At 36.3% G+C, this 14,020-nt stretch overlaps 1 protein-coding gene across 1 annotated transcript in view; it reads left to right on the forward strand.

Annotated features, from left to right (window-relative positions):
* Positions 1-2,099: 2,099 nt before the first annotated feature.
* Positions 2,100-14,020, forward strand: part of NYAP2 (neuronal tyrosine-phosphorylated phosphoinositide-3-kinase adaptor 2) — a 159,417-nt gene continuing 147,496 nt past the window's right edge. Inside the window, 1 exon segment of the mRNA XM_036319597.1 lies at positions 2,100-2,320. Coding sequence (XP_036175490.1) covers positions 2,100-2,320 — 221 coding nt within the window.

A 14,020-nucleotide genomic window follows, 5' to 3' on the forward strand; every position in this document is an offset into this window, starting at 1 on the left:
AATAAAAAGCTCTGGATAATTCCTTACACAATGAGAAATATATAATTTTGTTCGAGGGCAGCTTGGGAGTGATCATCTTCTGCCCTGAGGGCATTATCTATAGCATTCTTGTAATACTCACTTGGTTTGCTTAACTATGGTAGAATTAATTGCCATAATGTTATGCATACCTTTTTTTATCCAGGCACACCAGTGCTGAAGTCCTTGGTAGAAGTGAATTTTCAATAATGGCTATACTTTAACTCCCTGAGAAACATGTTCTTGTATTTTTCCCCGAAAATTGCAATCATTTGTAGCAGTAATTTTCTATTATTCTGTGTGTCCACCATTTAAGCATCTAATCTGATGGACTGATATTAAAATACAATTATGTTAGATAGTTGGAATTAAAAGACCATTTTATTTGCCAGCCCATTATGGCTTAAAACCAAATCAAACATAGTAAAATTTAACATAAAAAATCATGAATCAACCAATAGCTCTTCTATTCTCTAGACTCAACAACGTCATAGAAATTAGAGACTATATCATCAAATTCAATGTAAGTTTCAAATAACATATGGATTGACTGGCAGCTAAAATTCTAATAAACTGTGATAAGAAGCGAAGTTTCCATAGCTACAATCCAGGTTATGGGACATGATTATACTCCTAAAAAAATCAGAATAAAAATGATTTGTAATGGCAGGAATAAAAGTCTATGACTTCAGCATTAGATAGTTGGGCTAATGTTTTACAAATATTTTGTAGCCTTTTGAAGAAAGTAAAAAGATGTAAAGATAACATATAATTTTTAAATGGCCAACTTTTCCCCCTGTTAATTGATTTTTGCTTTAGATGTTTTAAACTGACTCAATGACACCAATTTCCTATACTACAATGAATATGCAATTGAGGACATTAAGCTTTATTAAGCTAGAAAGGTAGAATACTTACCTTGCATGTAATTAATTAAACTTAAGTTCTGTTTTTGATTGATTAAAGCATAATTTCTCCATTCCCTGGCTTTATTGATTTCTGTGATTCATTGGATACTCTATCTTCAAGGCATGATGATTTGCATAGCATGCTGGTCAGCCACCCACTCATTCATCTATACTCATACATACATTTGAAATTGCTATTGCTGCCAATCTTCCTCCTACACTTTTATTAGAATAAAATTAGTTAACATTATTACATGTTTACTATTGTTTAACTCCATGCTAAGTTCTTTACAGCCATCACGTCTCTTAGTCTTCCCATTAGCACGTGGTAGGAGAGCTTATTCCTATCATTTTATAACTAAGCATTATATATATTGGTTCAAAGTCCTATGTTGTTGTTTTGATTTGATTTTGGTTTTCAGTAATCCTTTCTGTGGCTGAGGTTTTTAAACCTTCATGTAGAGATGATAATCATAGTTGTCACTGCTTGAATTTCCAGACTGGTCAGGATTAACATGGGCCTCATGAGTTGTCATATCAGGCCATCATAGAGAACCATTTTGAAAAATAATGAGCATTAAAAGGAATTGTTGCCAAGACAAATTATATTAGAAATGTGTATATCTTTGATGACTTCTATCTTTTTCTTGGATAGTTCAGATTCAAGTCAACTTAATTTAAAATGTAAGGAAAGCACACATGATAAAAATGTTTCTTCCAAATAATTATATAATTTTATTTTAAATTGAACAGTAAAGTCTTTATGGTGATCAGAAATAAATGAAGCTTTGTTCATCTATGTCTTGTTGGTATACAAACACATTTTTGTGAAAGAAAGATATGACTCTAATTACATAAACCAATTGTTTATCTTCAATTGTCTATCTTCAGGTACTTCACTATATTTGCAGCCTTATGTTACCTTTCAGTGCAAAACCTTTGTTGTTTTTCCTGCTAAGTTGGTTACTTTGAGGAACTGTTTGCTACTCAGGCAACATTCATTTCATATTTATAATCAAATATTCTGATGGTTTATAATTTCTAATGAATCATTATCTCCAAATTGATTCTACCAGAATCATTGGCGTTTGGGGGCTGACATGATATTAAAGACAATAAACAGAACCTTGTGTCCCCATGTCTTCTCATGCTGCAGGGAGTGTTCCTTTTTACATGAGATCTTCCAAGATGATGAGTTCTAATCCCGAGGAAGACCCTTTGGACGCATTTCTCCAGTATATTGAGGATATGGGCATGAAGGCCTATGATGGCTTGGTTATTCAGAATGCATCGGACATCGCTCGAGAGAATGACCGCTTGAGGAATGAAACAAACCTGGCCTACTTGAAGGAAAAGAATGAAAAACGACGAAGACAAGAAGAAGCAATAAAACGGTAAGTATAAATATAAGTGTTCTGAGTTTTGTACACGCAAGAAAATTTGTGAGTTGTGCAAAGGCTGTGTTGTCATCACCTGGTTGAGAAAGGGACTATCAAAGGTAGACTCTATGAGACAAAGTGAAAATGGCTCCTCAGCTATGACAAAAGCATAATCCATCCTACTGACAGGACCCTCATGAGTTACCAAAAGTTATTAATTTGAGTGTTGTGCTTGTGGATATGCAGATGGGATGGGGAAATAATCCAGTGTCTTCTAAATAAAAGTTCATACTGACCAGTCTCTTGATTAAAGCCAAAGAGAACTCACAACACTTCAATAGCTGATGCTTGATGACAATTCCCACCTTTAAAAGGTTCTGTTTATAGTTCTTACCTTATGATAGAGTTCATCTTATCTCTAGAAGATAAAAAGACTCATCATTGTTTAGAATTATGTGAGCCTCTGAAGACCAGTAAAACACTCAGTGTGTGCACTCTGTACAGAATTTTATGATTATTATAGCTCTCACCTGCTACCAAGTATCCAAGGTTTGTTCAAATGAAATGACTTTTGTGCTGCAAAACCTACCAGCTACAAGTCAGGGAGCACTAGATTGCAGCTTTCAAAGTGAGGCTAAGTTTCCTAGGGCACTGAGACCAAAAGAAATATAGACATCTTTTCATTTTTCAAAAGAATATTACTGTGTGTGTGTGTGTGTGTGTGTGTGTGTGTGTGTGTGTGTGTGTTTTAAGGGGTAGAGGTAGAGACATGTGTTTGATGGAGTCCTATTTCTTCAATGGAGAACCACTTACTAAGTGCATAGATGCAGAATTTAGATAATTAATCCATATCTATTAGCTGAATAAGTGAATCATAATAGTGAAGCTATTTTGATAGTTAATGGGTTTTTTAAAAATCAAATTTAACATTAATGCTTTTGCTTACTCTCTGTGAACATTGTGATATTTAGGAAAATAAAATATTATTTTAAGGAACTGTTCATGCTTATAAAGAAACCATGTAAGGACACACCACTTCGATTATTTAATTACAAATAACGTTTATGAGAAGTGTACTGTCAGAGATGCGAGCCTTATAACTACCTGTTGGAAGAGAATTCTAAGCAGAGTTCAATATATTCCATGAAAGGAACAAGGTGAAATATATGGACCAAGGCAAATATTGGAAGGATGTAAGTTCAGACTGGTAGTGGGCCACCAGCTAATGTGGCCTTATAAACTCTTATGTTTTATTTTGAAGGAAAAAAACATTCATAGAAGTTTTTAGCAGAGGTGTAACATGACCTAACTGAATATTTCACAAGGATTATTGTTTTCTTTGCATTGAATAGATGGGTGGGGCATAGGTGAATGCAAGAAATCCAAAGAGAACGCCTTTGCAATAATTTGGGTGAGAAATGATGATGGTTTGGACTAGGTGACATAAAATGATCAAATTGTGGGCATCATCAGAATTTTCTAATTGATGAGATGTAGGTATTCAGGAAGAGAAAGAAATTAAAGATATTCTCAAGTTTGTTTGTTTTTGACTTTGCTGCGTTGTGTTTTTCCCCCCTGAACAATTAGAAGAATGATGTTTCCACTTAATGAAATAATCAGAACTAGAAGAGAAGTAAGTTTGGATTAAATGGTGGGGAAATAGGAGCTCAGCTCTGGCAAGCCAATTTTGTAAGCCTTTTTATATATCCAAGTGGAGAATTCTGAATAGGCAGTTGGATCCAGGATTCAAGATGGAGATCAAAGCTGGTGTATAAGCATCATATGCTAAAGAGCTAACAAGCATGAGCCTAGTAGAGAATACCTAGGACCAAAAATTAGATAAGGATAAGGACAATAAGAATTGTTCCTTGGGTCACTTGACTGCTTACTTGAAAGGAACAGTAGAAGAATCCAGTAAGAACAGCCAGTGGAGAGGAGAAGAACCACAAAGGAGTGACATTTCTGAGTAAAATGACAAAAGTGATTAAAGAAGAGAGAGTGTGTGTGTGATGTAACAGATAGACTAAATACGTTGAAGCCTGATAATTGATCACTGCCTTTTACCACATTGGTGTTGTTGACTGGAGCAATTTCTTTGGAGGGCTGGGGGGAAAATCATACTGGGATTGTGTTCATGAAAAAGTGTGAAGAAAGGAATTGAAACAAAATATGAAGAACTACCTTGAAGTCTGAGTTCAAAAATATTTAAAAAACATGAAGGGTAGTTGAAGAAGGAAGTGGGGTTTATGGTGAAAGCTAATTTTTCCAGTGTTTTTTCTTTAACAAGAGAAGAAAAACACCTTATTTAAAATACTAGCATGGCAATAGAAAGGGAAACACTAAATATTTATGAGAGAAAAGGAAAATTATTGTAATTATGTCTCTGAGTAGCTGGGAAAAGATGGGATCTATAGTATCTCAGATAGGAGCATAGGCTATTTGGCCATTGTGGGAGAAGGGATGTCACAATATGTGGATGACTGATGAGTACATGAATGAGTAACCCTGCATAGAAAGGCCCCACACCTGGCTCATCATATACCAAACACCATTTTATTATTGTACTCATACTTGTTATATGTGCCTGGAATTGAAGGATGCTGTAGTGTTTTGCTATCAATACCTCTTCCCATGGTTTCCTATAATCTCCCTCAAATATTTTTCTGGAAGCCTAATTTAAAGTGCAAATATCTTTGGAAGGGAAAAAAAAATACTAGGAAAGCCTCTTAAATTGTGGAAACTTTTTAAATGTCTTTCATTTTTAAAAGCAGAACCCATGTACAGCATGAGGACATAGCAGCCTCTGGAATGGTTGGGGGTGGGTTTGCAGAGAAAAATGTCAAAGGAGCCAAATGTTTGGTGATTGGACAGGAGGAGAAGACTAAAGTGCATGTTTTATAACAGGCCTGGCGGTGTGTACTCAAGTTGTCCCATCTCAGTAGCCATTGCAATGTCCAAATTCAATTTAATTTTGTTCATATGGTGGCCAGTATTCTGAGGTTCTGGCATAAAATAATATGTTAAAATATATAATAATCGTCTATTATATAGAAATCTTCACAGTATATTTTTAGAATTGCTTCAACATTCCCAATAAGAAATTTATTTTTAATATTTTTTAAAACCCCATAACAAGATTCTAGTCACACAGGCATTTTAGGGTTTCAGGGATGACAACAGAAGCAGATATCCTCATCTAAATTCCACAGGTATTTTAATATTTTTAACATGCAATTTATGTCAAGTTGTAGAGGAAATTCAATGTGACATTAATGAACACAGTCTAATCAATTAAAATTCTTTATCATGTCTGCAAATGCCTTCTTTAGTATATAGTATGATTTAATATATAGGATACAAATGCTGGAAATGTAAGGATGGGCATGTTTGACCTTGAAAAGGCATTGATGATAATTCTCTGTGAAATATGCCAGTTGCAATTTCAGAAATGTGCAGACTGCCAAGGATTGCTTAAAAAATGGAAATAGGATTTCGTATGATTGACCTTCTGGATCACATATGTGCTGAAATGCCTTTTGTGCTGAATCTGAGAAGCTTAGAACACTGAGCTCTTAGAAAAAGAATATCCTGCCATAGCTGGTTTGGCTCAGTGGATAGAGTGTCAGCCTGTGGACTAAAGGGTCCCAAGTTTGATTCCAGTCAAGGGCACATGCCCGGGTTTCTGGCTGGATCCCCAGTGGCATGCATGCAGGAGGCAGCCAATCAATGATTCTCTCTCATCATTGATGTTTCTATCTCTCTCTCCCTCTACCTTCCTCTCTGAAATCAATGAAAAGTATATATTTTAAAAAAGAATATCCTCAGTGTTCTAAGTCACTTAGGCTTTCTAAACCCAATTCCTTATTTCTGAACTAATTTGAGCCACATGTCAATATGAACCTTCTTGTTTCTTCACTTTCACTTCTCAAATGAGATTTTACCAAAAAGACTTGTGGGTGAAAAATTCTAAATAAATAAGAAGACACTGTTAGTATTTTCCTTAACAACTCCAAATAAAAACTGGAGAGAAAGAGAGAGAAAGGCTTAAAAGAGAAAAGTTAATGGAGAATAAAAACTTGTTTCAATAGCTCATCATTTCTGCTATTTTAAATCCTAATGGTTTTGTGCAGGCACTGTTAAATGAGATTACTTTTTATTAAAAGCCTATACGAAAACAAATGCACATAACATACAGCTTCCAACAAGTGAGCTCCTTTTAGATGGGTTATAAAACCCTGGTTTGTTGGATGTGTCTGGGTGAAAAGGGATGTTTAAGAAAAAGGGAAGATGGGTATATTGAACCATTAACTCAGCACAAGCACCAGCCATTAAAAAGGAAGCAACTGGCCAACGAGTACAGAGTCTGGCCACAAACAACCTGTAAGGCAATATCTGTGTGCCCCTGTGAGGAGGTTCACTATTTACAGGTAACGCCTTGTTTACATTATCAAATAAAGATGCTCACTGAGGAGGATGGGCAATCAAAAGACCATCTGGTATACCAAAACATGTTTAAGTTTGAGGTTTCCTTTAAAGTAAGTTTTTCTTTCTGGATTCTGAAACTAGTCTCTTCACTGTTTCATTTTACCATGTGCCATAGTACAGTGGGGCCTTGACTTACGAGTTTAATTCGTTCCGTGACAGAGCTCGTAACTCAAATTGCTCGTATGTCAAGTCAATTTTCACCATTACAATGACACGTGATGCTGGGCTGATGTTGTGGCGTTCACTGTGACGTTCTCTGAGCCAACTAGCAGTGGGGTATCTGAAGCTGGCTCGTAACCCGAATTTTAGCTCGCAACTCAAAGCAAAAAATTGGCTGAGAGACGGCTTGTATCTCGAAAAACTCATTAGTCGGGACGCTCGTAAGTCAAGACCCCACTGTATCTTAAAAACTATACGGTGGTTAGCAAAGGGAAAGGGGTGGAGGGAGTTAGACAAAATTTTCCTAACTTTATTAACCAATGTCAACCCCAATAAATTCAATAAAATTTTAAAAATACGGAGCCCAGTCAGTATGGTTCAGTGTTTGATCATCGACCTATGAACCAGGTCATGGTTTGATTCCTGGTCAGGGCACATGCCTGGGTTACAGGCTGGATCCACAGTAGGGGGTGTGCAAGAGGCAGCCGATCAATGATTCTCTCTCATCATTGATGTTTCTATTTCTCCTTTCCTCTTCCTTCCTTTATGAAAATAAAATAAAAATATATTAAAGATAAAAAGACAATAAAAATACAAAAAATATTCTTAAAAAATAGCTATAAAATTTGTTCCCAGTACATGTCTTTCTGAGTATGTTTTCTAATATAGGGATGTGGTGCATTTAATTTTTCTAGTGAAACAAATGCTACATTAGTGAAATTCTCTCAAACATTGCAAGTCTGGAAGACAGCTCTTGACTTTAGCAAAGTGGTTCTGACACAAAGGACTACTTAGGCTGATTAGGAATGTCTCTATTCCCTGTGGATACCCTCAAGGGATCTATATGAGGTTATATTTCCTCTTTAAAAGTGACAGTCAGAAATGGAATTAGATTATGTACAGCTCCTTTAAATATACATGCACTTGTATATTAGTATGGATACTTTGAAGCTATTTATATTAGAAGGTTTCAGTATTTCCTTTATTCAAAGAGAAACAAAGGATGACTAGAGTCCATTGGTCAGACCATAGAGGAAAAGAAGTAAACATAAAAATAAAGTGTTTACTTATCCTTTATTAAAACATTGCTACCTAAAAAGTCAATTTTTATGATACCAAGGTTTGAATTGGTTAATATTTTAAGTGATTACTCAAAACACAGTTACAAAGAGCTCGGGTGAAAGAGGTTAACAGTGGTATAAATCCTCTTTAGATAGTGATGGCTTCTAGAATCATACTCATTGTTACAGAGAATTTATGAGGGGAAAAACTTATTCAAGTGCATTTTAGATGTATCCATTCAGTGCAGCATGAATAGCTACTTTGGTCACAAATAGATAATATCATTGGGTTTGCGTTAATTGGAGGCATGCAGAAAAATTAAACACCCTATTTGTATATCAAAAGAAATAGTAAAGCACCATTACTCAAGTTAAGTGAAGACAGTTAGATGAACCAGCATTCAGAAACACAACTTCGTCAACTTTTAGAAATATCATACATTTAGCTATAGTTCCTATGCTTAGAGCACAGAAAACAAACCCTAAAAGCCTTCAACCATACTTGTATGTAGAACTAAACTCAAATCTGCTGCATGTCAGGATCTTGCTGGAATGAATCAGCTGATCTGATCTGATGTGAATTTCTGACCTAATTTTGCTGTAGGACTCAGTGCTTAGGCAGAGAAAACAAGGTTAATGTGCTGATAAGTGGGCGAGATTAAGCAGCAGACAGTATTTTAACAAACCTCTCTAATTTCAGCTTCCTCTTGTGTTTGTGATTAATTCCAATCACTTTTCTATTAGTCATTTCAGAGGACCACAAGCTGCTTCGCTTGTTTTCATGTGAAAATTGTGCATCTGAATTTTCTTTTTTCCCCCAAACTAAACAAGATATTGAGGTATTGCAGTAATATTGGTTGCAATAGCAAATGCATGGGGAGATTTTTAATCATAGAACCATATGATTAGAAGAGAGAATTCAATAACTCATCTTGTCCATCCCTCACTAACTGCTCTTTATTAAGCCAGAAGCCAAATGTAGCAGGCTGATCCTAAATGAATTGATTTATTAAAAGTGTTCTATTTTTTCCAGTGCTGGTGGGGAAAGTTAATATTAATGAGCATATATCTAAGGACACCACTTATGCTCATAAATATTAACTTTCTCCACTAAGCCTAAGGACACGACATTTGTCCATTTTGGTTGTTGTGCCATTTCACCTTGTAAATCAAAACGAAGCCTGTCCCTGGCCTGTTGTTTTCAGTAAGGGTCACTTCAGTGCTAAGATATTTAATACAAACTAGCATTCATCCATTAACAATTCCCATTGAGTCTATATTTAGAATAGGGGTGATTTTAGGCTTTTCATCCAGTCACCTGCCAGGACAGAGTAGAGGCCACCTGTGGAGGGACCTTTAATGGCTCAGGTTAAGGTAAGGCTCCTGCTTCTTTTCATGGAGCTTTTCTGAGAGCTGTTTACACTTTTGCATGTTTCCACTTTAATTACATCCCAGACCTAGCATTGACCTTTTCATTTTAAGAAGCTCCGTGTCTGTTCCGTAGCTGAAATAGACAGATGTTGGCAAGAGGAGGGGCTTTTCAGAACATAACCCCATATGGGCTGTCAGTCAGCATCAGAATTAAGCTCTTTTTATGCTGAAGAAATCGCAGCAAAGAATGGAAATTCTAAACATCCGAACATCTGACAACGTGAATGATTGAAAAGAAGCCCATTGGAAAATTTAAGGTAATGTTTCTTTTAGATGTAGTGTTAAATATTTAGAGATGGTTATAAATCAATGGAGCTATAGTTTTCCATCTAGGGCTGTTTCTTATACTCTGCAGGCTATGAGAAGATATTTTCAATATTTAAACATGGCCTTTGTAAGATGTTAAAAAACCCAGATAAGGGGAAGGAATTATTATGGAGCAAGACGATGAGTCAGGGGATTTTTTTAAAAAAACTACTAAAAATGCAGTATGGCTCAGAGAACACGTCTAATGTAACAAATGAAGCTGCTGGAGTAGACTGAGCATGCTAATGAAATAGCTCCAAGGTCTCTGTCCAACTTTGAGGTAGCCTGGAGAAAACATCGTCATCCTAAATTTATGGGTCACCTTGAAATTAATTTTAATCATGAGTGGATAAAAGGAAAATCAAGCTCCCTCCCCAAATGAATCTCTGCTCAAAACACATGTCTCTGGTTGAAAGTTACTCTTAAAAACATTCATATTTGGAAATGCATGACAGAATATTCATGTCCATGCTAGAATATGAATATAACCAGCCTTCCAGGAAGCAGGGGGAAAATAACTCTATTTATCAAAAGCACTTTTGATAAACTGTACAAGGAAAATGCTTTAAAAAGAAAAAGACCAGCATTTAAAATCCATTACTTTAATTAGTAAATTGCATTTTAGTCTTTGATTGGAGGCTAAGTGTATCACTCAGCATATCCTGACTTTTGAATAAGAAATTAAGTGGTTCAACAATGAAGATAAGCATTACCAAGGAGACTTCTTAATTTTCTATTAGCCTGAGGTTTATAGGTGTTGTATAGCTCTTTTGTTTCCATACAAAGTTATGCATTTTTTCACAATTTATTATACATCAGGCATTGTAGGTGCTTAGGATAAAGCAATGAACAAAAGAGTAAATAATGTTTGCTTGCCTTTGGAGGATTTACAACTGGCGAGGGTGGGGTTAGGGAGACAGACAATAAACAAACAAGTAAAGTATATCATAGGTTAAAATGTGATGAGTTTTTATGAAAAAAACTAAACTAGGGAATGGGAGTCAGGGGTGGGGAGAGAGTTTAACTTTTGATAGGTTTGGTGAAGAATAGGCTCAGTGAGGATGTGATATTTGAGTAAAGACCTGAAGTATGCAAGGAAAGAACCATGCAGATGTCCAGATGACAAATGTCCAGGAAGAGGAATGTCCAGGGAAGAGGTCCTAGGTGGGAGTATTCCTGGAATGTTGGAGGAAATGCAAGGTCATGTGGCTGGAGGTAGAAAATGAGCAGAGAGGGTTAGAAGATCAGGTCAGAACAAATGGGGTCAGATCTTGTCAGGTCATGGCAGTCACTGGCTGTCACTCAACTGAGATGAGAAGTCACTCAGTTTGGAGAGGAAGAATGCTATAATGTGACTTCTGTAAGTAGAAGGCAGATCATTCTAGTTGCTGTGTGGAGCATCAAGGGCAAGGGACTTCGGTTGTGAGGTTATGAGAACAATGGTTCGGAGGGAAGACGGTGGCAGGGACCAAAGCAGCAGCACTGGGTGGGGAAGTGTGTGGTGGAATTGGAGAGACATTTTACAGGTAGAGATGACAGCATTTGGTGAAGGATTGGATGTGAGGTGTGAGAGCAAGATAAAAGCATGGCATTCCAGTAACAGATGGGAAAGACGGCAGAAGGAGGGCTTTGGTGACAAAGGTTTTGCACATTTTAGAGTCTGAGATGTCTCTTAGGCTTCCAATGCTCTGTGATTTGTAAGAATTTCATGTTTTGTATTTGATAATTTGTAGGTATAAGGTTGAATAGTTTCATAGAAATGTGAAACACTTTTTAAGACCCTAAAGGTTATGCACACATTTTAAGATTGGAGAAATATTTTTAAATAAATATTTATCCAGAGTGGGGCAAGCATGTAGATAATCACAGCGAATGAACAAGTGCCTGGAGGTCTCTGCCTCTGTGCCCAGCTAGTAGAGTCAGTGATCTTAATTCGAAGAGGCGACACGATCCGCACTCGTAGACACTTTCCAGTGTAGGGCAAAGATAACAGTCTTAGTCCTGGAATCTGAGAATCATGGTAAAAGGCAGAGGTAGGCCCACAAAACACTTGACATTTAAAAAAAATGTTCTGACAATGGGTAGATGTAACTATTAGCATTGATAATATTCACTTATGGTCTTTTTGCAATGATGGAGATATCATTTTCTAATGAATACATATTGGACATCATTTCTGTACTTGAGTATTCCAAAACCCTGTAGATTATTGCCCAATAATAAAGTGGAAATTGGGAAGAACAGTATTTGTGGGGGTACAGGGGAGTGTAACTGAGTAGTGAGAGAATCCTGGTGTCCGGGCAAAAGGTGGGATCAGTTTCTTTTACCTCCTAGCTTCAGTGAGACCCATAAAATGTGCCTTAATTTTTAAAGTTAAGTTTAATCATTTTTCAATTAGAAATAATATGCATTTTTTTTTTGCATTAAGAGAAAAAAATGGTGCAACACAGGTGGATCAACTAGTGGACTAGCCAACAAGTATAGCTTGTTAGAATCAGTAGCTGTTATTATTATTACTAGTATTGCTTTTACTGCCATTGGCTTTATTTATTACCTTTATCTTCATCACACAGTGTGTTTATATTAATAATGACATAGGGCACCATGTCCAAAAATATTTTACCTTCATTTTGGATAGAAACCAACACAAGGAAAGAAATGGGATTATTTGCTTTAAACATTTGGAAATAACGTGTGTATTCAGTCCTCAACGGTGTATTTCTTATTTTATCATTCTGTCATTTTCTCCATGTACACATATTTTTGCTTTTGTCTGCTAAAACAGTTAAAATTATACAAGGCCTGAGAGAATTTTGGCATATGAACAGATGAAAAAATGCAGTAATTGGTCATTTTACTCTTAATTATTAAACTGGCTTCCAAGAGCAGAGAAGCTGTCTCTTGTGCATAGCAAGTTTTACAACATTTGTCCAATCGGATTGCATCACCTCACTTAGTGCACTGTCATTGGGTGTCCCGAGGGAAAAGGAAACAGGCTGGCACAGCATGTCATATTACAAATGCAATTCATTAATCCATTTCCAGATATGTTCATGGAACTATCCTGCAAGGTCTCCCTCTTGGCATAGGAGCTGCTAAATTTTTATTCTTTTCATGGAAATGCATACTTTCTGTGAACATGCCATGACATTTAAGCTAAAAGTAAACAGAGAAAGAAATAATGAATCAAATCTACTACCACCACACACACACACACACACACACACACACACACACACACACACACACGAGATAACAGTCTAAAATGATTTTTTAAAGAAATATGCTGTGTGGCTTGACTTTTCTTCTTGTTTTCCACTCCGTGGTGTAAATGCTATTTAAGTTTCAGCTTTGTATTGGTTTGAGGATACTGGGAAAGGCTGGGCCCACAATAACCTCTAACACTTTGTATGGGAAAGTGTGCTTCTTTCTTACATACTGCTCAATGTGGTCATTGCAACTCTCTATCCAGCTCTTCTTTCAAAGGGAACCAAAGTGCATGGAGAAACTTGAGCCTTTAAGAACTTTCCTAGAGTGATCCTTAATCTCCTAGGATGCTTGATGTTTGATTGTCACATACACTTTAAAAATTGCATGAATGCCTTTTATAATATACCATAGAAATAGTATGTGTTTAGAAGATAAATGACAAAACAGGACTGGAAATCACTTGCCAAGTAAGTCATTGCATAGATCATTTTAAATAAATATTCTTTCAGAGGCTAATATTTTCTTTAATTTGAGGGAGATGTGATATTTTTTACCAAAAAAATAGCAGTAATAGAGAAATGAAAAAGAAACACAAGATAATGAGGAAATGTCTTTATAGTGATCAGAGTACATATGGATTCTTCTCCCAGGAGAAGGGGGATGTTTCCTTTTTGATCCTTCTCCCTCACCAGGTATGAAATTATAGAGTAGTGAGTGTTTGATCAGGGTGAGACTAGATTCTGAAATAATTTACCCTTATGTTACTTTTAAAGTGTTTTAGAAAAAACTCATTGTAATTAATGTAAACCATTCTCTTTTGCGTATTGGCCTCTGGGTAATTAAACAAAGGGTTAAAAGATGAGTAGGTTGTGATTTTCTCTGGATTTTTTACTGAGCCCTGTTTGAAGCCCCCAGACCTCAGCAACTCCAAACTCTCAGCAGATCAATACAAATAAGATATCCCATTTAGAAAAAAAAAATCATTGTGCTTTAGACTACCTGTTAAGATAGAGGGCATGTGCCGGGGAAGGGGGGGGAGGGGGGAGGCGGGGAGGCTGGGGGA

This window comes from Myotis myotis, unplaced genomic scaffold, assembly GCF_014108235.1.
Source record: "Myotis myotis isolate mMyoMyo1 unplaced genomic scaffold, mMyoMyo1.p scaffold_m19_p_8, whole genome shotgun sequence".
NCBI lineage: Eukaryota > Metazoa > Chordata > Mammalia > Chiroptera > Vespertilionidae > Myotis > Myotis myotis.